Below are 25,105 nucleotides of genomic sequence, written 5' to 3'. Positions count from 1 at the left end.
CCCGCGTCAAACACGGCTTTCTCTGATTTTTTTCCCTTCGTTTTATTTTAATGAAATTTATCAAAACATCCGCTGTATCTGAGCCCCCCCTTGGACAGCTGTGAGGTGCCTACAGGTGTGAAGGAGAGGTTGTGTGTTGGACGACGGTTATTTTGACGCTGGAATGTGTAGATAAAATCATTTTCTTGTTAATGGAGAGATGTCGCTTGATGTTGCAAGCAATTATTGCAGTTGGCGGCTTTGGGTTGGATTAATGGGTTTGCTTTAAGTGGAAAGAATAGTCAAGTTAATTTCTGTCTGCATTTCCTATCTGATGATCATACACAACAAATTTGCATTGAATAAAGATAAGCAAAACAAATTTGCACAAAAATAAACAAAACACATTTGCATTGAATAAAGATAAACAAAACAAATTTGCATCAAATAAAGATAAACAAAACAAATTTGCATAGAATATAGATTAAAAAAAATTGTTAATAGCTTGACATCTGGTACTTAGCAGAATCTATCTTCAAGGCTGGAATAAGATAAAGAAAATTTATTTGCGTTGAATATTTGAATTTTAATAAATTGCATTGAATAAAGAAAACATAACACATATGCATTGAATGAAGGTATAGCTTTGTATGGATATAAGATTTTTAAATCATGATGATGATGATGAGCTTCAATTTTCTTCATTGACAAAGCTCTATACAAAGTGGTAAAAACTTCATAAATTTCATAAATATCATTAATTTGTGGTTAATTTTGCCATTATTTATTATTCGCTTTGATAACTGCACAAAGTCAGGTGTAACCTGTTATTACTGGCAGAGTTCAAAACACTTTCATAGAAATATATAAGAGGTGAAGCATCGGATGAGGTTCCTGACAAAGCCAACTGCCCTTTTAAAGCAATCTGTGTAAAGATGTCAACAATACAGCACACAGAACCTTTCACTCCATGTATCAGTATCTTCTAACAGTATAATCCCCCATATAGATCTTGCGCCTCAGGCAAGATGGCTCCATTGTCAAATCTACATAATATGGATATTTCTCAGGTCTTGTGTGATACCTTCTCTCGTATTATTCTTATTGATCCATCTTATTTAGTTACTTGTACCGTGCGCAATTTGATCACCTTGCCTTGATTGCATACTCTGTTTGTCCAAGCAGGGTATCTTCTTCTGGGTTGGGAAGTGTACAATGCAGTGTATTTATTTATTTGGTTATTAATTAAGTTCATCTGAGGTACAGAGTGGTTGTGAAGAGTGTCCAATGAAGAGATTAAAGGAATATCAAAATTTGGTTGTAACTTTTCGGTAAACAGAATAAACACTACTTCTGACTGTCCAAATGTTGATCTATATAATTTGGAAGAAAAAAATAATATGTGTGCTAAGGTATTTGAATATTTCATAAACCTATACTATCAGTGACTATAGGCCTCAAACAGAGTGTGCCAAGTCAGACTTGTTGACCTGTTAACATTTTTCATTCTGTTTCCTTCAAACCATTAAAGCAATGTTCAAATATGTGTGACACTTACACGGTCTATTGCTGTTGTTGTCCATTGCCTTCGCCCGACTGCCCTTTGAAAAGTTCAAAGTACAGCATTAAATTGTTCTTAACTGGGGGAGAATTGCTGGCACTATTCACGAACCACAAGGCTTCACTCCAATTTCACATGAAATTGGGCCCTTGTATAGAACTGCCAAGTGCACAAATTAGCAAAGCATTACCAGAAGTAGGTTACCAGTCAAAATGCTATGTGTCATGCACCATCTGGTATAGGTATCCTGCTCAGTTTTGCTCAGAAAATTGACATTGCTCATTTATATACCGTAGAGAAAGAACCACATTTCTCTATGGTTTTACTGCACACAGTGAATTCAAAATCATTACAACCGAGGAACAACAACACATTAACAATTAAATATATATAATTTTGTATGTTGCTTATTAGGGAACAGTGCCATAAGTAGCATAACCTACCAGCCTGGCATCCATGTATTTCCAAGCCTGGTATTTATATGATCATGTTGATAATAACTTTGCAAACCTTGTGGTAAACCTGGTCCCTAATGTTTTTGACCTCTTGCCATTTTATAAAAAAGCCTCTCACTCCGACTCAAGCTGACCTGTAACACAAGCTGGGTGTATCCATTTTCGGAAGCACCTTTCAAAATGAATACACCACTTATATTTGTTTTCGCTGAAGACCTCAAAGTTATTTTGAGCTTTACGTTTTTGTTTACTCAACGAGCTTGTGTGTGACACCAAGCTGTTTGCTTCTGAAGTTGGGTCTTAGTGCCTTTCCTCCTGCTGGACCTTGCTAATCTCCAATTTAGGTTCCATGTCTGATTTTACGGGGCTGATAATATAAAAGGCTTTTGGCCGCCCAATTTAGATGGGTTTAACACCAGCCAGGCATGAGCTAAATGTGGGTGGTTGCCCCATGTTGGCCTTTCAAGGGAACTGTTTCGTATAACTACTTGGAATTCTAGTAATGAGATCTACTCAGAAAGGACTTGCTGGAGTTTAAATGAGACCTTCCTGTATGTGTTGTACCCTTCATTGGGTAGACTTGTTTTTCAACGAGGCGTTTATGCATTCTGGTTGATGCAGTTTTCACATGTTGATTAAGCAATCTAGAATTTGGTTTTGCTTCTGTAGCTGCAAATACAGGTCTTCACAAATAACATATCCCCTGAGACCAGGGCTTGAGGCTAGTGATTTTAGTTTGTGAGCTTGAGAGTAAATCTGTCTTCTTAGACCTGTACATTGAACTATGTATTTTCTATTGGTATTTTTCAAGCCCTAAAGTCTATCTCCTCGACTTTTACATCCAGGAATCTACTCGAGGGTAAATTGCAACAATTTTGTAGGCCTATAATGTTTCTGGATATATGTTTCTCTCAGACTGTATTCCGAGGCCTGATACTGATTACGTCAAGCTGTTATTGCATTTGAATTGATTGGAATACATTACCCACACATAAAACACACTTTGTAAAGAATTCAACACCTCATGTCTTCAAATGTGAAAACAAGTTAAAAAGAATCCCCCCCCCCTTTAGATTTTATAGGGTGGCTCAGCAAGGCACGCCTTCTTCCCTTTAAAGGCGTGTGAGGTACACAGTATGTTTGAGAACAATTTATTCAAGATACTTTGCCATTAGCCTGACAGGAATTAAATGGAAGTTATTACAGGATGCTCTGGGGTGTAATTGCCATGCTGTGGGGTTACAGAGGAAGGGCCAGATGACACTGGGAAATCACCACATTTGGCGATAGCGTAATTTACAAGCACTTCAATAACACAGGATTGCTGGCATGTGGAAGTTTTTTTTTTTCTTCTTCTGGGTTTGGCCGTGGCTTGGAGAGGGAAGATTGTTGTGAGGATGGTTTCAGGATCTTGTTGTGAGTTGGTGATATTGGTTTGGAGGAGTTTGATGGTGTATTAGACCAGAGACTGAATGATTACCTGCCATAGGTTGTTGTGAACATTCTTCAAGGATGTACGTTGTCCATAACGTCATATCAAACTGTGTAATTAACAAATAATGAACCGGGGACCAATTTCATGAAGCTGTTCAGCAGGAAATGCTACTCAGAAATTTTCTTTTCTAAGCAAACATAGAGTGGGGTATCAGTCACGACTATGTAAACTTAATGTATTTATGGTTTGTAACCTATTTCTGTTAAGCAATACTCTTGGTTGTGCTTACAGGCTTTATGAAATTTAACTCGGGTGGGAAGAAACCTGTAAGTTCTGTATTTTTTCTACAAATTTAGGCAAAAAAAATGTTAGTGGCCTGACTTTTTGACCCTAGCAGAGTCTTTCTCAAAGGCTCAATGACAACACAAGAAACCTTTAAACACATACAAATTTATATAACTTAAAATAATTCTGTCTTGGAACGGCCACTGAGGGAACGATGTTGGCATGTTCACCCCTGTACTTTCCCATTGTTCACCCTAAGGTATTGGGGTGTACGCTAAGGGGAATGTACTATAAAATACCGATCGAGTCTATATTATTTATTAAAAAAAGTTCCTGACGGAGAGCAAAAAAAACTTGCACTTCCTTGTGTTAGCTTTTACTAACTAGGTCCCGACACCTGTCGAATGTTTACATCACTTGTACATTTTTTCAGTCATTGTATCAACGCCAACAATAAAAATAGACGAGCATGGAACCAGAACGAAGGAATTTACAGCTTTCAAAGTCATAGGTTGGCAGTGGGGTTGCAACTAAACAGCCACACCTGTCCACCGAATGCTAAACATATGAAATTTATGTGTCGCTTACATCGTAAACATTACCAAGTGACACCTTGGAGTAATGGCTGATAAAACCATATTTGTAAATAATGATTTTCTGAACAATTGCTCATGAGATTTTTTTATTTTTTTTTATTTTATGGAATTTATGGTGTAGTATGCATGACATTGATTTATTAACTGAGTTTATATCTTTTTGTTATAGTCTAAAGGGGAAGGACAATACCATGCAGAAGCAGTTTGATAAATGCTTCAACTCAGCATAGAATTTATGTTTAATTGTTAAAAATCGAGTATGAACTTATGATTTATGTTGTTATTTATTTAATTGTTTATATTGTCCCTTTTTTTTCTTCTCTCCCATTGACCCTCTTTTTTTGGAGGGGGTTCTGTGGGAGTTGGGGTACACGGCTTGAATATGGTGAGGAATCCACAACACAAGCAGGGCTTGTAGCTCAAAATATTTACTGTACCAGAATTTATTTTACATGACCAAAATCTAAAAGAGAGAAAAATCATCTCATTTATTGTACGTTTACAAGGGTACTTGAACAGAATTGCAAGACATTGATCCGATTCGTATAGGCCTACATACTCTTTTTCATAAAGATTCTATTATTACACAATAGTTTTTAATTGAAGAACATAAGACCACCTGGCTTGTCCGGTCGTGACTTTACTGGCCCAGGGCAACAAAAACACTGGCCTGCAATCCAGTGTTAATTTTTAGCTGTGGGATAGGTTCAAGCTATTTCTACCTCCATGATTCAAGGATCATTCATATTGCGGATGAGATTGAGTAAAATCAAGATTTTAGTTTGACCCATATCCTTCTCTAAGTACATTTTACAATATTTGAAAAGCATGAATTGCAGAAGTTTTTCCTAATACCAGTACTTTCTCACACATGAAAGCTTTCAGATACACAGATCACCGACAAAACAATTGTCAATTATACCAGAAAAATGTGCAAAGTATTCCCAGTCCGCTTTGATCTTCCCAAATCTTTCCATGACCACTCCGTAAATGAAACTTTCATTGGGTTGATTTCTTTGCAACTGGAGTTCTTTGGATGTGAACATTGTAGTATAGCAGGAGTATATTATATTGTTATAAAGCAGGACAGTTCTTTTCAGAACTGAGAAGTCTCCCGAACCTCCGATTTTCTACTCCACGGCAGTAGAATAAAGCAAGACAGTTCCCTAAGAACAACTCTACCTGGCAAGTAGATATACACACATGGTGTTACCGCAAACCAATATATATTGTAGTATAGATCGCTATAAACTGGGTCCACAATCCACATGTAGGTTTTATAATCTTAGAGACCCACTTTAAATTGATTGGAACATTTTTGTACACTTTCCTCATTGAGTGTTTTACTCTACTTGAAAAAAAAACAACTACAATACTGGCTAATGGCTGACAACTTGGAATTTTTAGGCTCAGGTTTTAATGAGATATTTTAATGAGATATTTTTATATCAATATAAACCACAAGGGAAACTGACTGGGTAAATTTGTAAATGATTTTTGGGGTTGAACAAAGAATTGACTAGAGTGGGATTCGAACCAACGACCTCCGGATTAACGTGCCGGCGCTCTACCAACTGAGCTATCTAGCCCTATATTGGCGGTGTCCCTATTTTGTCAATATCTTTGTTCGGGGGTGCCAGTATTGATATTTTTGATATTTTTAGTAGAGATATTTTTATGTAAAGTTTTTAAAGCTTCCACAAAATGCCTGATGCAAGACTAAATTTGTGCTCTCTACTTTATGAACTTCAAACTCATGATTGTGACTGAGGTATATTAAATGTGCATATATTACTGCACTGTATGCTTGGCACATTCAACAAGGAACAAACTGTCATAACAAAGCTTCAAACACCGTTTATGTCATAACAAAGTTATTATCCTTGCAGGTGTCTGACTGCCATGGAGGTAGACTGATGAGTGTTGACATTGTTAAGTTTGATTAATGACTGTAAACAACTTGCAAAACAAAAGTCACAATGGGTAAAATAAAGTGTGAGCTTCATTTAGTCAGGGCAGTGGATGGGGAGATAGGCCGAAACCAACAAGTACCATTGCATGGATGCATTAGTTAACAACACATTCATCGAACACTCTTACCTTCTCAAGTTTTAGAATGCACCATCAACCAGTCCACAAGTCCAACCTTCACAAGCGAAGCAGAACTCCCCATACGTCCTCCCTGCAACACAAAATCCAAACTGACACTGAACATCCCCCTGTTCCACTCAACCATTATACGTATTTCATGGGTGGAAATTTGCTGGCTGCAATTGCCACATTTTTAGTGCGGGCCATGATTGATGACCCAATGGAAATTTCAATTTAATAGTGTCTAGGGGGCAGGCTTCCCTCAGCAGGTCTCCTTTCGTCCTCTTCTCTTCTCCTTTTTGGTGTTTGGAATAATTGGTTGGGGGAATCGAGGGAGTGAACAGGGGGGGATAACCTCACCTCATGCTGAGAGGAGTGATACTTCTTGTTGAGAGACCAAAACACAAATATTGAAAATCTCTTCAGAGTTGGGCCAGGGAATGTTTACTCTGTTTTTTTTTCTTTTTTTTCTAAAGCTCAATCGGGTTGTCTGTTTGATTGATCACCTGCTTGCAGTAAAACAAAACTGAGCCTCCTTTTTTGTTTTATTAACTGAGACTTGGTGTCAAAAGAAAAAAATGAATAGGGTTTGAAAAAAAAAGTTTGATATTTGAGAGGGCGCTGTCAGTAGTATGAAAAGTGAACAGTTTTAGTGTACTTTCCAAGAAACTTTGGTGAATTGCACATGTTTCAACTAAATGTCCATTTGTGTACAGCATAACGTGTAGTGTGTTTATGCTGTTGAAGTTTACATGTAAACTATTTGCAGGTGAGATGTGTTGTTGATTGGGGGAAATGTTGATAGCTTTGATGGCAGACCTGCATTTTTTAAACAGAGACGATGTAGGCCATTTTCCTGGCATTTGCTTCTGCGACCCCTTAAACAATTTTCCCTCTGATTTTTTAATAGTGGTGACCTTTTCCCATAGACAGTGGAGTCATTGTTAAATAAGAATGAAATTTCAAGCTGGGCTGTTTATTTTGTTTTACAGCTGAGTTGGTTAGAAATGGCTTGGCTTTTAGTGGCAGGACAGTAAACTTTTAACAGTAAAACTTTGCAATGAAAAATAAATCAATAACATAATGTATATAATAAATGTTTGACTACTTTAGATCTCCATACCAGGCTACTTTAGCCAAGGATTATTACTATTTCTTATAGAATCCCAAGTCAAAATTGATAGTAAGGAAAACCACACACCCTAGACAAGACACTAGTCCATGACTTAACAATTCAAGGACCCAAAGGTGATTGATGTTATACTCACATGATCAGACATCAGAGACACTCTTGGCAAGTCAAAGGTTCATTTCCCAAATCCAGCAGCAGCATTCAGTGGAAGTTGTAGTTATTCCATAGTAATTCCAAAGCTTGAGTTTTCAACCATACCAGGGATGAAAAAACACACACACACACCACTTGATGACAGAGATCCTTCATTCATGTGTATCCACATTTCCCAGAATCGCAGCAACAACTCTTGATTATCGTCTCACGATTGCATGTCATGATTACCATATTACAGAAGAGCGACCCATCTTAATGAAGTACACGTTTGCGTTGGAGCACCCTCCATGACTGGACACACTGTGTCTGTGTGCAGCCTCTATGGTGACTTTTCATAATACCAATCCTAATGTATATGCTATGGATAGCCATGGTGCAATTGGTATGTCTCCGTTAACTCAACCCAGTTAAACTCTTTTCGGAGGGGGGGGGGGGGGGTGGGGGTAACTACATGGAACACTGTCTGGTGATATTGCGCATCTATTTGTTTGTTGTCCATGGTTGCTGTGAACCAACGGGGCGAAACATTACTTAGTCCTGTGTCTTGTTATTACCTCAAATTATGATTGATTAAAAGTTTATTGCTCAGATGGTTTGTATAGCATTGTGTATATTGTTGGAAGTATACAATTGTTGTCATAAAATTTGTGGGTTTTTGCAATGGCTTCTCAGCATAGTGCACTGAAATTACTGTGGTCTTGTCATGCATGTCAGTGAGAGCATCAGCTACAAGTAGAAATATTTCAAATAAGGAAAGCTGACTCCTAAGTCTGGTGAATTAGGGGTATTCATCAGTTGATTGATAATAACGATTAAATTTAACAGCCTCAAATTTTGTATCTAAGTTGTCTGTATTCATAACTCTACATCAATGTGAATTCAATGTAGCTGAATATTTTTTGAAACCATTTTGGTGACTGCATTTTGTAGGCCTCCAAATCAACCGATGGCTTCATTTCATTCCCACGTAACAGAAGCAAAGAATAATATCATTCAAGACTAGAAACATGACACAGATTTCCATATTGGAGAACAGTTTCAAAGTTCAGTCCTTCCCAAGGGTAAATTCAAATTTTGGAGTTATCGGCACTCACTTTATCTTCACGGTAGATTTAAGAAGGGCCTCCAGAGGTCGTCACAGGTTTTTTAAGTTGGTTTTTGTGGTCAGACAAACCCTGATGGAGGACTTGTTGATGTATTGGTGGTTTCACTGAATTTTAGTCCCTTGATCCGGCAGGGGGGTTGTAGTTACATAGTGTGCACTTATTATGCGTGTAATTTAAATGTGACAGTAGTTGTCAGCAGTCTTTTATACTGCAAGGGGATTGTACCTAATGCAAGACAACTATTAAGAGAATTGCAGATTTGTTTGAAGCGACGGGAAATGGAAGATGTAATTTCAAATTTGTTTTGAACCAACATTGCACTTTAAAATGTGTACTTGAGTGCCCTTAAAAAGTCTATGAGGAAACAATCTGTAGCCCTCTGTTTCGGAAGTGGCACGAGAAAGCTGGTGATCATGCAACGGAGCAGTGAAATGGATTGATATGCTAACAGTAACACCAATAGAAGATCCATTTAGAATTAAGTAAACTTTACCATGGCTGTCTAATCACTGTGTTTGTTGAGTTTCACACATCCATTCCTTTCTGAAATCTCGTCCTTCCTCTGAGGTCCCGAGTAAACTTGCTCAGGAAAACCACTAAATATTTGAATGCCTGTGCTACGCGTAGATTTATAACAGAAGTTGTTTATTCCCGTCAGTGCACTGTAGATTCGTGTAGTATTCCAAAACATTATTTTCTCCCCAGCAGAGGACGAGACACCACATTATCCAATAAAGCTCCATGAAGTGCAATGATCACTTTGATTGAGCATGACTATTTTGATGACAACTGGTGGCGAGTGCACTGTACATATCTCCAGATGAATAGCTGTTGATTTACTCATGATTGCCTCAAACACTGGTCCGTTATTCGCCACACAGTCACTGCTTGAAGGTTCAATCAAAACATGAAATCATCTGAAGAATGCAGTCTTTTCAGAATGACGATAAACTTGAGGGGAAACTATCCAACTGTAAAGGAAAGAGATGAGATGAGATTAAGCAGCAAATTCAAGGAATGAATCTGAGACTAATGCATTAAATGTCATAATCATGAGTAACAAAATTGTAGAAGTTCTTTACGTTTTGTAGTGCTGCTTCTTCTCTTTCCATGCAACTATAAAACCATGACTTTTCAGGTGAATGGCAAGGATTTTTGCCCATAGAATGTTGGCTGCTTCTGCCATTCAGGCTCTTAAATCATGATTACTCTGAGTTGGGCAGGAAGAATTGGCCTGATATAAATCACATTGAAAGCAGCTGTCGCCGGAAATCCAAATGAAAATAAACTCAACATTCTATGCACCTTCGCTGCTGTGCTGTGAGAACGAGCAATGTTGATGACAAATATGATGGATTCTTTGACATGTGATTGGATGATAGATTTATGGAGATGTGATGAATATTCATGAGGAGATTCAGTTTGTGTGTGATTGGATGATTGTTTTATGGTTTCAGTTGATGTCTCAATGATCAGATGAATATGCATGGCATCGGGCCATTGTGTAGCGTTTGTAATGTACCTGTTTGTTCTGTTTATGGTGATGATTGCCCTATGACAATATTGGATGACATTATCGTGAATATTCATAGTGTAATTGCTCTGACTGTGGAGGCATGCTTTGACATGCTTTTTATAAGATACATGTGGCAAGGCACTTTCCACTCAGTAAAAGCGCAACTTTATGAGGGTAATGACATTTTCTACAGGAACATTTCAAGGGACATGGAGGCAATGACCAGGGCATGACTGCAACTGTTTGCCTGGCTGACCTGCATAGGCCTATAGATCGATGATGCTCTTCAAATGATGGGAATAATGAATATTTATCAAGGGGGTTCATAATGTTGTTGTAAAAGACAATATTGCTACATGAAACGTGCTGTCAGTGTCAGGCCAGTAGACTAATGATGATGTTTGTTGACATGTTGAATATTCATTTACTAGATTGATGATGTTGTTAGGTGGTGTAATAATAACAAAGAGCATGTTGGCAGCTCATTTGTATTGTTTGGATGGCGTTGCTGTGTGATTAATATTCAATTAGTGTGGTAAAGGAGTCTTTAATAATGCTGAATTAATGAAAGGAGCTTATCCCATTATGGGGGCTAGGTTTTCAATTCTGACGGTCCACTTTCCAATTAAAAATTGTAAATCACTTCTTTTTTTTTTGTAAATGACAAAGGAAAATATATTATCACAATGCTTTTGTGCTTGTTATTTGTTGTTATTTATTAATCGTTTGTCTGTTGATAATTGATTAAATGTGGCTTTTGGTATGAAGAGGGTAGTTCAGTTTGTAGTGTGTTGCAATCAGTGACATGAGGCTTACCAATTGTACATCCGCAATTACGGTACATATGTTTCGTTCCTGTCCATTTTATGAACAACAGTTTGAAAGCCACTTATGTAGCACTTATTTATTATCAATTTAAAATTGCTGTGTCAATGATGAATTAAAGGTACTTGAGCTTGTTGAATAAAAACTACTCAATATTTATCTATACGCCTCTCTTAATATTCATGCATGACGTCACCATTCCAACCCAAAACGAGGCCATCGCCGCAGCCAGTGCAACTAGGACGTGCGTGACGTGTGCTGATGGTCTCATTTTGGGTTAGAATGGTGATGTCATGCATGAATATTAAGTGAGGCGTATTGTCCACTAGGTATCTTTGTAACAAAAAGTTTACCTATATTTGTGGCCGTGTACCAATACAATAAGGAGTAAAGAGAAGTGTTGATAGTGACTGTTTAGGCTTTATAATGTGTGCAATTGTACATGTAGGATAACAAGATGCTAACAAAAGTACCCTTGACTAACTGTTATTCTATAGTACACTGTAGGGGTGAAGCAACAATCTCACTTTATTAGCTTGCGTTTAAAATAGCATCGGCAGAGCAATAACAATTTAATAATAAATAAAAAATGCCAATCGTAAGAAACTGTACAGAGCTAATTCCAGGTCCTCTCCATGCACACCATTCTACACCCCAGTGGTAAAGTGCGGGTACGTGCTTCTTCAAATTGAGTGTAATTGTGCCAGCATGGTCAGACAGTGTGGGACAGCAATTTGACTCATTTAGCTGCAATTGTCGCTACACAGGTGGTGTGCTGTTGACGAGAAATTGCTCGTTAAGCGACAACATGTGCAGGTAATTACTGCCTGGCATTATTCGTTTATGAATAGAGGAATAGCTGTGGGGATTTGATGTGTTTTTTTCATATCTGTCATCTTTTTAAATTAGTTTTTGTTGGGGAGTCTTGCTTGTTTTTCTGCATGATGGGATTGAGTACACAGGACTTTTTTTTTGGGGGGGGGGGATTTAACATTGTATGTTGAAAAGAAAAATTGTCATTATTTTAGCAAGTAGCTTAATGGCCTGAGGTGATTCCTGTTGTTAATTATGTCTGATTCATCTTGTGTTGAAATAGCCACATGTCTAGAACTCTCAAAGTTTGACTCAGACATTAAGTTTGAACCAACCTTTTCAATGTTGGTGGATGCGTCTCTGATCTGATTTCACACAAGTACCTCACTCATGTCCTTTTACAGCACAAATGTTTTGCAAGAATGTGAGTGGATTGGTTGCTAATGTGTGATGTCAATTTCACTCTGCTTTTGCATTCACAGTATAAGTTACCAGAGAGTTGTTCCAAATGCGCACCCCCTCCCCCTTACCACCAACATCAAATAGCATTTTTGTTCTTTATTGAATGGGTTCAACTCGATACTGGAGAATGTATGGAAACAGTTTATTTACCCTGTTTATGTTGTACACTTTACATTTTTTGTGCTTGACCTGTCTCCCTACAAAGACCTTGACTTAAAAATATTCAACATTTTTATGCAAACCTTGGGTTTGTTTTGGACGAGTTCATGCAATCCATGTTGATGAGATAACAAGCCAGAAAAGGTGTTTTTGATTTGTGAACAAATTAACTTGCTGATACTTTGCATATATTCAATGTACTAAATGGAAAAGTCACTTGTTAGTGAGTTGTCTGGAGGTGGGGACCTCCACCCTTTTTTCCCATTTTCGATTTCTTCTGTTGATTTTTATTTTGTTGATTTTGAGATTTCTTCTAAATGGAAAAGTCACTTGTTAGTGAGCTGTCTGGAGGTGGGGACCTCCACCCTTTTTTTTCCATTTTCGATTTCTTCTTTTGAATCTGAAGAGGTTGTGGTAGAACTACTAGAAGTATCTTGCACAAGGTGTGAAATGTTTTTTGGTTTGTCATCGTACAGTTGTAGATGAACTGAAGGCGATAACACTTAAGAGCAAATACGCTTGACATATCTTATGTCTGCTTTAATATAAAAAACCTACACACCTAATCAATGTCAATGTTAGACTGTTTGCACAGAATGTCCAACCTGAGAAAGCTACACATTTCATAACTTAATTGAAAACGAATCCTTCTAATTAATTTGAATCATGCGCATTACGTTTGGATAATTGTAATATTATGTTTCATGATGCTCAAATTCTGACTGTAGGCTGTAATAGAAAGAAATCTTCTCGTCTTTTGGCATGATACTGAAGACACAGCTGACATGAATGCAGAAGATGAAGGGCATTTTGTTTTCCTGGGGGTCTGGCACCTCGCCTCGTCTTCATTGTTCATGAGGCATTCATGATTCATTATAGACACTCAACATGATGAATGGCTCCCATTTAGCCAGGCTGCTGCCCAGGGCTAAGCGTACAGCACTCAATAAGACAACTCTCCTTCACCAGTAATCAAAGACATTTTAAAGTGCACCCCGTTTTTGTCTTCTTGTTAATGGAATGCGCAGAGGTGGACCGGCATTGCGATTGAGTTTTCGTCTCTCACCACGCTGCCGGTTGCATTTGTCTGCTGCAAATTAAAGCCATGCTTTTACCCAATTACCCCTTCCTCTTTGAGCTGGTAGGAGGCGTTATAAGTCCTACACTGTGGGGAGAAGTACATCTTAAAAATCTTGTGAGTGGTCAATTTAAGGCGCACCCGCTATTGGTTTTTATTAATCACAATTTTGATGAAGGTGTAGACTCAAGTTGATGGGGAGGCAAAACGCACTCAGGGGACAAGCGCACGGCGGACAGCAAGTTTTCTCAATTTTGGGGCGAGGGAGTAACTTCTTTTTAATCGTCTCCCAAAGATTGTTTGGGAATAATTGTTTAGTTTTCAGATTTTATAGATATGGGCTTTTGTCACAAAAGTGGTGATGTATAAAGTGTCACAAAGAAACATTTCACTAAAGATGAGTGTTTTCTGGTCCAAAATAGTGAATTTAAATCATCTGATTAAAAGATTGCTTGACACCCACTAAAAAAAGCAACTCAACTCAATATTCTGAACTTAATAGCATGCATTTGCATGTGACAAAAAGATTGTGAAAAAAAAAAAACTAATAATTTTTTCAAACAATTTCTAGACATTTTAGCAATATGATGTGAAAGATGTTTTATTCATATTAAAATATATCATTTTTTTCTTATTGTCATTACTTAAGATTAGGAGTTGTGATGAGCAAATCGGTTCCACTCGATTGAGCCATAATATTTTTCTGACACTAGCTAATCAGGCGGGTAACTCCTCATATTTACCTGTCTTCCTGATGTTTAACCACTTCGTCTAGCATTCACTGAAGGCATAAATCTCAGAAGTGTCTTGTCAACTCAAAGGTTCTTGTACTTTTCTTTTATGAGTTTTTTCGTCTTCAGAATTATGAGTTTGTATTGATCAAAAACATGAACTTCTTTTGCAGATCGTAAATTATGTATATTTTTTATTATAAGATTGTAAGGTTCTTCAGGAGTCATTTACAATGAACATGATCTATGGCTAAGTGTACTTTGTAACTTAGCTACAAATGTATACACTTTTCTCATACTATAATAGAATTTGTTTTTCAAAATCTCTTAAAAGGAAAGCCAAGGTATATGTTTGGTAATCACTCTTTAAATTTATTGCAATAAAAAAAAAACTTACTTTGTTAAAATTATTTCACTGTGAAGTAATGTGGTTATGAAAAAAGATCAGTTTTTATCGCAATAAATTTAAATCTGAGAAATAAAATGTTAGATAGGTTTCTCAGATTGTGTTTTCCAATAACAGATTATTCTCCTCCCTGCAGCCGATTTCACAAAACTTTACGCAACTGCGCAACGTTAGGCGCAGCGCCATAAACGTTGTGCCATAAATGTTGCGCAAGTGGACTTACGCAGTTGCGTAAAGTTTCGTTGCCATAAGCGCTGCCGTGATGACTTACGCAGTTGCATAAAGTTTTGTGAAATCGTGCTATAAGTCATTGCCAGTTTTCTCAGTTTGTCAATGCACAAGATGTGAGTGTCATTGTCTGGAATACAACACAGTGTAATGCACTTTGAATAGTGTACATACTGTATGTAGTGATGTACACTGTAATTGTTTACGGCACAGTTGTCAGGTTCCATGCGGAAACATAGCTTCCTTTTCATCCCAATGATTGTTCGCACATACTCTAAATTTAGAAACGATTCGTTTTTAGTCTGTAAACCTTTACATTTCAAAGAATGAAAACGTGATGATTTGGAAGAAAAAAAGAACAGTTTGTAAAAGGTGAAGTAAGGATGCTGTCCCAGTTTGACGTGATGGTTTGGAAGAAAAAAAGGACAGTTTGTAGAAGGTTAAGTAAGGATGCTGTCCCAGTTTGACTTGATGGAACATGTGATTTGGATACAGAGTGTCTATCGGTGTTATTAAAAACTTGGGCACTGTATATGTTGCCGTTCCAGTTGTTACAGTAATCAGAACGTGAGATGAATAATTGTAAACGAACTCCTCCAGTTTGGATTGGATTACTCCTTCAAAAAAATCGCAAATTAATTCATAAGATTTCCTCATCGGTCCCAGCCATACAGCGTGCATCTTAAGTGTATTGTGTATAATACTCAGAGGCTAGCGTTGTTACCCAAGGGTTTTCTTATCGGGTGACATTGATACCCACAATGGGAGAAGGGGGATCCAATCAAGGTAGAAGTATTTCCCACTTGGGTTAAGGTTAGGCAACATAAAAACACTGCAAGCAATATGCATGTTCCATCGAAACTTATCATACCATGAAGTGATATTAAGAAAGTGTCCTGTGACTGTGAGCGTACATGACGATTCAAGACATCTGTATTCAACGCAGGTACAATGTACGCCATCCTTAGCGTGTTTAGTTATTGAACTATAATCACTGTTTATTCATACCTGATAGTGCAGAGAACTCCTTTTAAAGATTATTCAAGTTTGACGATACCGTTGCTTTGACTTTGTCGGTTTTTACTCCGGTGACCACAGTTCATAGACAATGCCTTAACAGGCCCTTGGGTCCTGCGCTGAACGGAGCACATATATTCCACATTGAAGCCTGATCATGTTCCGTACTCTACTATATCCATCATGCACAGATGATCTGCCAGTTATAAAGCCCTGTGACTAGTGTCACTACCCTTTATGCTGGATGGCTCAATGGACATTGTGCATCTGCTGTTGTGACAGGTATTGCTCACTGCTGTGATTGGCAGAGAGTTTACCCACATGGGGATTGCTGACGCTAGACTCCTGTGATAGGCTGCTATTGTTTTATGCTCTAGCTCACACAACTAGTAGAGTTATTAAAATAACTCTGCTAAGCAGAAATGAGCAGGGTACCAGTCACAAATGTTACAAGTGATATGGTAGTTTGGCTGGTAACCTAATTTTGTTGTGCTAAGCATTTTTTTTTTATTGGGGGGGGGGGGGGGGTTACATTACCAGCTCTATGAAATCAGTCCCAGATTGCCAGCTTGTGAGGCTCTGTTTTTTATACACAGTGTAGTATCCCACAAATGTTGTAGCATTTCTAGTCATCGAGATACATTTTATGCTGAATGAGCTTAGTGAAGCTGGATGAGCTTAGTGAAGCTGGATGAGCTTAGTGAACCTGGTCCCCCATATTGCTTGCATCTTGTTCAATTAAAGCGAAGATAAAGCAATGCGTGTAATCAAAGCAATGAGCAATTCCTTAATGTTGTCTGTTGACATCAAACCAGTGACATGCAGCCCCTATTGGAAACACAAGCACATGTTGCTGACAGACCTTTTTCTAATTGGATTGGCCCCCTAGTAAGTGGCAGTAAATAGCTAGGTTTTATTATTTCTCTCTCGCTTTTTTTTTCTTTGGTTATATCTTTGGCAACTCGTGATTGGCAATAAGTCCCCTTCAAAGATATTAGTTTCGCCATCCCTGTGTCTGGGCCTGTCAAAACCTCTTAGCTGCAGTATCTGAAGTATGTTTTAAACATTGGGCAGATTTGGAAGCTCTCATGAATGACGTCTTTTGAGCCATCGTGACCACTGTCCTAATGGACTGTTTTGTTGGCCAGTAATTGTTGTCTTTTATAGTCCAGGGACTAGATTAGACATTCAACAAACGCACTCGGCTTCATTTTCAAAATGGCACTTGATCTGATGATCCCGCTTTTTAATGGCTGTAACAAAAAACTTGTTTCCACCTCAGGGGAGATTTGTCATTGATCTCAGAAGAAAACTGTGGCCCCCTTAAGTGCCTGACACCCACTTATTATGGTGGAAAAATTTAGGCATGAAATTAACCTTTGGGCGTGCAGAGGTGCTTTTTCTATGGAAATGGGTTTTTGAGGACTTGCATTTGCTATCACAAACATGTTTACAAATGGATGTTCAGTTTGTGAGGAAAGACAGACCTGCAAAGGGGGTGGGGGATGTCACTTGTCTGGTTTAGTAAGGTCCAATTTATGATGATAATAGAAGTTGATACATAGGTTATTTGGTAATCCCTTGTGAATGTATGAACTAACTTTCTACTACTAACCTCAAAAGAAGAAGTATTGGTTTATAAAACCATTCAATCATGATGTCTTATTTAGAGTGCATATATCTCTAACATGATCAATAATTTTTTAAGACACAGTCCTCCCCCAACCAAAAAAACTATTCCAACTTATTGTTGGTTTCTTTGTCTCTTCAGGATTTTTTGCGGTCAAGAAGGAAGGTGAGTGCGAGAAACATTCATTGACCCATTTTTGTTCTGAGCTTTTGTTGAAATCCTGCTTGTGATCGGGCTGTGCTAAGAATGTTTTTGAGCTGAATGACACAGGCTCTTATAGACAAAAACCTACTTGACAAAAACTAATACCCGATAGGAACTAAGTGACACTGGTGGGCCCTAATGGACACTAATGCTAATCCTTTCTAAATGTTAACAACTGCAATGGAATGCTTGATTTTTAAGTGAAATTTTCTCCACTCTGACCTTGCTGATGCTGGAATTTTGAATGCACATTGTTTTCCTAATGCCTGATAGTAACTGTTTCTGTTGTCATTATTCCTTTCCAACATCAAGATTCTCTCACACAACATGTGGCCCAGTTTGTTTGCACATTTTCATTACCAGCTTTATTTTGATGTTTCGATCCCATTGTAAAAGCCAGGTAGCAGTCAGATGCGTTGCCATGGTAATAGTTTGGTGGACGCCATTACTCCTCTAAGTTAGGATGACATTTAGGGGTTTGTCTGAGCAGATTGCCACGGACAGCCCGAACCTTGAGGGGGTATTGGCTTTGTGTTTACTTTGGTCACACCTTGTGGTATGCTCTAATCAAAATGCATCCTTTCTTTTCTTTTTGTTTTTTTTCGTCTGAGTCCCTGACTGGAGGTTTTGAAATTAATAATAAATGTTCTGAAGTCTGGTACTTGTAATCGCTATTGTATCATTTGTGGAGGTAAACTAAAATCTTGGCCCTGGGTGGAATTCATTATTAACTTGGATAGTTCAAATTTATAATGTTAGTTGAAGGGAACATTCACCATTGTACTGGATGTTCAACTCAGTTCGATGTTGGTTTGCACGGGTTACTAAGCAAGCATGTTTGCATCGATCAGCATGTCAAATATACATCTCATGATTCGTTGAAAACAACTGCGAGTGACTACACGTTCTGGCACTATGTCTTTTATTTTATGAGTTTTAAATTAATTTTTGTAATGCTCTGGTTGTTGTGTTTGTTTCTGCACATCTTACTAACCTCCAAGGCAATAGTATGCATCCTAAGATAATATTTGTTTTATTAATTTCAGTTTCCTGATGTTTTGTTAACATCAGTTGTAAAAAGACTTGAGATCAATATTGGCATACATTTTTACTGTGGTTTTTAACAGCTTTAAAAGCGTTCTCACAACCCTAGTTCAAATAATCAGACAGGCATTCACAAAAGTAGCTAAAAAGAAAAACCAAATTTGACAGAAATTTCTGCTGAAAATATTCTCATTTTTTGAAATAACAGTGAATGTCAGACTTGAATTGCAGCTGAGCTAAGGACCATTGGTTTGGTTGGCCAGTCTCACTGGCCCTAATTATGCTCTGCGTCCAAGGTAACAAGAAAACTAACAAGTAAGGTTGTGTTTTGTGTTTCAAGAGTTATGAAGATCCTGTATGGGATGGGTATCCAATACAATATCCTTCCTCCGTGTTTTTCATGAGTTCATGGAACTGTTACGTTCATCATCATCCCTTAATATAGTAACGTAATCATTAACTGGTCACAGGACATGTTAGCCGGGACTTGATTAATTAAATTCGCATGTCTACTCTGTCTGGTTGTCACGAAACTTGGTCCCCGACAGTCCAGGGACATGGAGCAAGTCTAATCCTCCCCCCATGTGTTTACATTATCGTGCAAGTGCATTGGAGTAGTCCGGTGCACTTGTCTGTACACTAGACTGCATTTCCCATCCACGAGGTTTTTGAAGAGACAGCTTGAAATTAACTACTGTGGAAAGTGAAACCTGAATACACATTGAATTCCCTACGGTCACCCTTGATTGACTTCAAATGTGGTCTGGTTGCCACGGCGATGGCGATGACCCATTTCTCCACGGTGCTTATCCCCATTTTTTTTATTTTATTATCAGTGATTTAGAGTTATGCACTTCTTGCTTTGTGTCAGTTTTTATATTAAAAAACACGGGGAGCTCATCGAATTCAAGAAAGAAAATACCAATCACAGTGTGAGACACTCGAGTTGGCAATTGTAGTCTGAAATTGTTTATGATTCACTCATGGTAGGGGGGGGGAAACAAATTAATACATCTGACAGGTTTAGATCAAGTCAGTGAGAGGGTTCCCTAACCATTCCCACTACTCCGTCAGTCGTTGTGGAGGGCTTTGGAGCTTGTTTGTGTGCTAATCCAGATTTTCTTGCACCTCTAAAAAGAGGTGTCGAGAAACAACTATTACATTTTCTTTTTAGCTGTGTATCACAAACTGCCTCATAAAATTGAGATAAGAATAGGGTAAACATGAAAATTAACAAATAATAAAGACATAAATAAACTATTTGCATTGTCTATATAAAATGAACACCATGCAGGGAAATTATAAATACGCATGAACATAGCACTTAACCACAACTGCACTTAATTATACATCAAGTGAAAAATCTACGATGTTAACCCTCAATGAGTTGTAAGATTTTATCCCAGCATGAACATCACACCAACAAAACTTAATTACAGTGCCTTGAAAATAAGGTACATCAAACTTCAATGTATCGGGAGCATTGATCAGTAAGTGTAGTCTAAATCTGTATCTCAGTATCTCAGTGGAGTGATCTTACATTTACATGTACTTACTGGCTGATGTGATAGTATCTCCGAACACTGCACTGCCTTCCCCGGACCCTTGAAAAACCCTCAGAGAGAATTGTCAATTTGCAGGTGGAACGAGACGCAGCTTTCGCGAACACGAGTCCAGCCACCAAGCCGGCCCGCTGCCTACTAAGTGTGTTGTTGTTGTTGTTGCTGCGGCGTTAGACGCCGGTGGTTTGCTAGTGATCTGAGAATTGCCCAGCAGTCAGGGGGGTTGAGTTGTTCTGCATGCCTTAAGAGGGCAATATAACAAACGAGGCACGATCCGTCACTGTGCCCTTCACTGTGTCTCTCACTCCGCATGCGTTATTTCAGCAACTCTAGTCAGGCTAGAACTAATCAGACATCTTAGTGTGTGTGAAATGCAAGCCTAGGGGGGACTAGGGCCTCGTATTATTACCAATCAAGAAATAGGATTGGGGGAGTTATTAGTGTGGCAATAGAACCTCCAGGGAGCTAATTATAGCTTGGATGTATATCAGTGGGTCTGCATACATAACCCATTTTAGTATTACATGCCTGGTCTTTTTTCTATTGTGTATTCCTTCCAAGTCTTTTAATACAAGTACCTATTCAGTGCGGCACAAAAACTGCAAATTACTTCTTTTACTCACTGTCTGAAATGCCTGGACTGGGTCAAATTAAAGCTATTTACAGAGGCTGTGCCCCCCCCCCCCCTCCATTGGCACTTAGGCCTCTGTACAACTGGTAAATATCTTGATTTTTTAGGAATTGTATTCAATCGAGATGGGCCAAAGTGCCTCATCCGTTGATGGGCCTTGCCTCTGAGTCTGACTAATGGTTTACCAAGTCAGCTTTGAGATGGCCACGTGCATTCAACCGGACAGGTGTGAGTTTCTCCAAAGCACTTTGGCTTTATCGACTGTGAAAGTAAAGCAAGGTGATTAACCCTGTAAATATTTATGAGTTCATCCGGTTACTGCATCCCGTCTGCACTTGCTGAGATTCCAAGAGACCCAGTCGGCTGTGAAAGGAATGGTTGTGAGGTGATTAGCATCATGAATATTGATGAGATGAGTTCAGTCAAGGAATCCTTTCTGTTTATCCAATTGTGGATCTCTTGTGTGGTTCATGAATATTTATGAGTGGATTTGGGAGAGGAGTAAAGCTTGAAGTGACTTAAAAGGTTCCAGTAATGAAATAATGAAATTTCAAACACAAATATCTTTTTTTATGACAAAGTTGACGATAGTGAACACATACCATGGGTCAAGCGTATAAAGGAATTGTGGAAGATATGGAAACGAGAAGTCTTTTTACTTAAAGCCCTGTTCACACCACTGGGCCATTTTCCATGAAAAACCACCCCACAAGTTTCCTGGAAACACTTGACCCAGTTTTCCCAGGAAGTGGCTTATCCCAGGAATTTGCAGGGGTTATTTTAGTAATTCAAGTGTGAATGCATTCATATAAACTCCTGGGAATGTCTAGGAACATTTTTAGTGTGAAAGAGGCTATAGTGAATTGAGGGGACTATGTACATTAATTTTGATGTATTTGTTCAAAAAGACAAATTCTGTTACTCAGAAATACACATTCAACTGTTCGCACTTGCATTTTTATTTGCCTGTCCTATATACACAACCTTGTCCCCAGCCTCAACCTCAACCTCTGTGGTAGACACTCCCTCAACGCCTTTGAGATAAGGTTGATTAAGCTACATGTGAAATTAGGAACCTATTTGACACTTCATTAACGCAGACACAAAAGGTGAAGACAGTCCGATGACCGAGTTTGTTTTTCATCAATCAACTACAAGGGGTTTGCATATGAGCTTGGGTTATATTATTTTGTTAGTTATCATGAAGAATTGAATCCATTTACTTTAGTGTTGACACATTTTTTTTCTATGTAAAATAAATTCACAAAGGGAAGGTTTGCATTTAAGAATCAATCTTAAAACTTTGTGTTAGAAGCCTACAGCCACTTTCGATAGTATAGGGCATTTTGAAAACTGTTTTACTTCAAAATAATGTGGTTATGTAAAAATATATCAATTTGATGCCCCAGCATTTGAACCTAAGAAGTGTACACTTTCAGTGACGTCTTTCAGATTGTGTATTTCAATTGGGGATTATTCGCTTCAAACTTTCAGTATTATCTAAACAATGCGACCACCTTTTGAAACAAACTTTTCAAAGTTTATTATTTATATATATGATTTAGAGAATGAAAAAGTAAAAAAAAAAAGAAAAAAAAAAAAAAAAAAAGGTCAATCTTCTTTGTGTACATATTTGTGTATTTTTATTTGAAATTGCAAAAGAAATAATAATAATAATAACAACTCAGCAAAAAAGTTTCATTGGATCTGATATAAAGTGTATTTTTTTGTGGTTTCGCTCATTTTTGCGACAAAAAAAGACATATAAGAAAAGACTCTGTGGACTTTGGGTGTAGGATTACATGAGAGAGTAAAGATTCCCTAGTAGAGAGAGGCCTTGGATAATACCTGGTGCACTTCATTATAGTAGGAGGGTTTATATGAATGGATCCTACTAGACGTGTCATGTGTTTGCTTTAGTTGATTGCTTAATAATGAGGTTTTAAAGGGCTGTTGGTATGCTGGATGTGCATGCAGCTCTGGCGGGGTTGAGAGTTGATTATTAGATGTTGAGGATAACTGAATTGTCTGCAGATGAGATTTTTATTTTGTTTGTCTAATTGAGAAAACAATTTTTTGTTAGTAATTTTCCATGTACAAGTCAACTAGTTCTGCATTCTCCTGATGACGAGACAGTATAGTGTTCGAATTGTCGAGACCACACCGGCTCTTGTCAGAGCCAACACTCACAAAAGAGATTTACGCATGGTTATACCCGCTTACTATTTATTTATAGTTTCTTCCTCTTTATCCACATCATACAAAGCTAATTCAAACAATACTTACCAGTCAACTAGTCGGGGAAAATTAGGGTTTAGAGGCAAGCCTTAGAAAGTAGTAATTCCTAGTACTTTATGAATTATCACCATTGTTAAGTTTCCAGACAACTTTCTCTGAAATGATCTGATTTCTTATGAAATGGAGTTTGTAGCTAGACGTAGCCAGCATGTGGTGTGTAAATTCATTGGTGACAGGATAAGTGTTTGCCAATATTCTGCAGCTTGGCTGCTTGACATTCAAGTTTCTTCCCAAAAGTGCATGCAGTCCTTTCAATTGTGCAAACATATGTAACTGCTACATGTACATGTATGTCACTATCAATCAGCCCTTACTCCACTCCAGAAGCAATTAGAATTTTCATCATCTTAGACTAGCCACAATGCATTTAATTACACCCCCAAACATCTGCATCACCGTGACAGACTGAGCAAGTCTACCAAAGGCAGGTGTAATATTAAACCAATTTTACATAAAGAAAGACAGAAGAAACGGTCCGGCTGTGACAGATATTGAATTTCAAGAGATTCCCAGCTCAGGACAAAATTAATCCATAAAAAGCGGGACGCAAATTGAATCATGACTGCAATATTAACAAATGGGCCTTGCACTAAAACAGGATTTAGCTGAAAATGATGGAATAGAAGAGGGGGTATCAGTTGCACGTCTTGCCATGGGGGCTGTTGGGTTATATTCATGGAAAGAATTACTTGAAGTAGTCGGGTAACCTGCTTGTTTTTGATTAGTAGAATCCCTCTTCGTAAAACAAAATTGAAAGTAGCAGTTTGGATTTTGGGGAATTTCTAGATCTATCCTCCGGGTGAGGAGAGTTGATTGGATGCTTTTTTTCTCTTCTTTTTACTCAGAGCGATGGTCCATGAGGACAGTTTGTTTTTCATGTTCATCATTTTGATTATTTTGGGTGAAATTAATTTAACTTTGGCCGTGAGGGGAAATTTGATGTTTTGTCAGTGAGAGGACGCATGCTGCTTTTTCATAACACAAGAAAAATATTTGTCTAGTTTTGACGACTAATTGGTTTTCTTGTATTATTAGACATCGAGCATACTCAGGTATTCTTCAAATGGTGGAAAGTCACTGTGGTGAAAGGTGGAAACATCTGGTATCCTAAAAAGCAAATCGATTTTGTAGGGTAGTTGAAAATTGGTTGAGGTGATAATAGATTGCTTTTGTATAGCTGATGTCTTTGAATGGTTTTTCTGATTGCAAAATTTGATTTGTTTGCCTGAGGTGGCCTTCACATCATTTTTTTCTCTTGAACTTCTTTTGAGATTCTGAAAGACTTTCATATAATTGTTCAAATTGTACCATGTGATTCCTAGTTTATTTTAAACCATTAATTTTAACAGCTGTCCACTGCATTTGAAGGAAACAGGATGTTGTCTACATTTTGAGTGTGAACACAGACTCACTGATATGAGAAACTTTAGAAGCAGAAATGTGTTTGTCACTAGCCATTAAAGAAGATTGTCTGTTCTCCAGAGTGATATGCCAGTGCAAATCATTCACTCGGTTACTTAATAAAATGGAGAAATTCCATCAGCGCCCGCCAGCGATGCAGTCAGTCATTGCTGGAGAACCTTGACTACACAAGTTGAAATTCATACATGTTGTATGTGTACAAAGACCTGCTATAAGACTCAAGAAGTGCGAGCAAGGTCTTTCAACGTTGTCAGCAGAAACAAATTAGTAGCTTTTATTTGGC

General features: G+C 38.0%; 2 protein-coding genes and 1 long non-coding RNA gene across 17 annotated transcripts in view; 1 reads left to right on the top strand and 2 right to left on the bottom strand.

The window, feature by feature from the left end:
- Positions 1-8,143, bottom strand: part of LOC139945709 (uncharacterized) — a 39,853-nt gene extending 31,710 nt beyond the window's left edge. Inside the window, exons 1-2 of the long non-coding RNA XR_011787167.1 lie at positions 7,671-8,143; positions 6,412-6,493 (exon numbers count right to left, since the gene is read on the bottom strand). This is a non-coding gene — a long non-coding RNA (uncharacterized lncRNA). The remainder of the gene's footprint in view (positions 1-6,411; positions 6,494-7,670) is intronic.
- LOC139946457 (uncharacterized) overlaps positions 1-25,105 on the bottom strand; it is a 239,464-nt gene that overhangs the window by 146,876 nt on the left and 67,483 nt on the right. The gene's annotated exons all lie outside the window — the stretch shown is intronic.
- The window catches only part of LOC139945708 (single-stranded DNA-binding protein 3-like), a 128,999-nt gene that overhangs the window by 83,091 nt on the left and 20,803 nt on the right, over positions 1-25,105 (top strand). For 13 of the 15 annotated variants that reach the window (XM_071943056.1, XM_071943063.1, XM_071943069.1 and 10 more), the window contains one exon: positions 17,803-17,826. The exons of the other annotated variants lie outside the window; for them this stretch is intronic. In XM_071943056.1, the coding sequence (XP_071799157.1) occupies positions 17,803-17,826 (24 nt within the window). The remainder of the gene's footprint in view (positions 1-17,802; positions 17,827-25,105) is intronic. 15 annotated transcript variants of the gene reach the window in all.

Source organism: Asterias amurensis, chromosome 13, assembly GCF_032118995.1.
Source record: "Asterias amurensis chromosome 13, ASM3211899v1".
NCBI lineage: Eukaryota > Metazoa > Echinodermata > Asteroidea > Forcipulatida > Asteriidae > Asterias > Asterias amurensis.
This window is presented reverse-complemented; position numbering and strand designations above follow the sequence as displayed.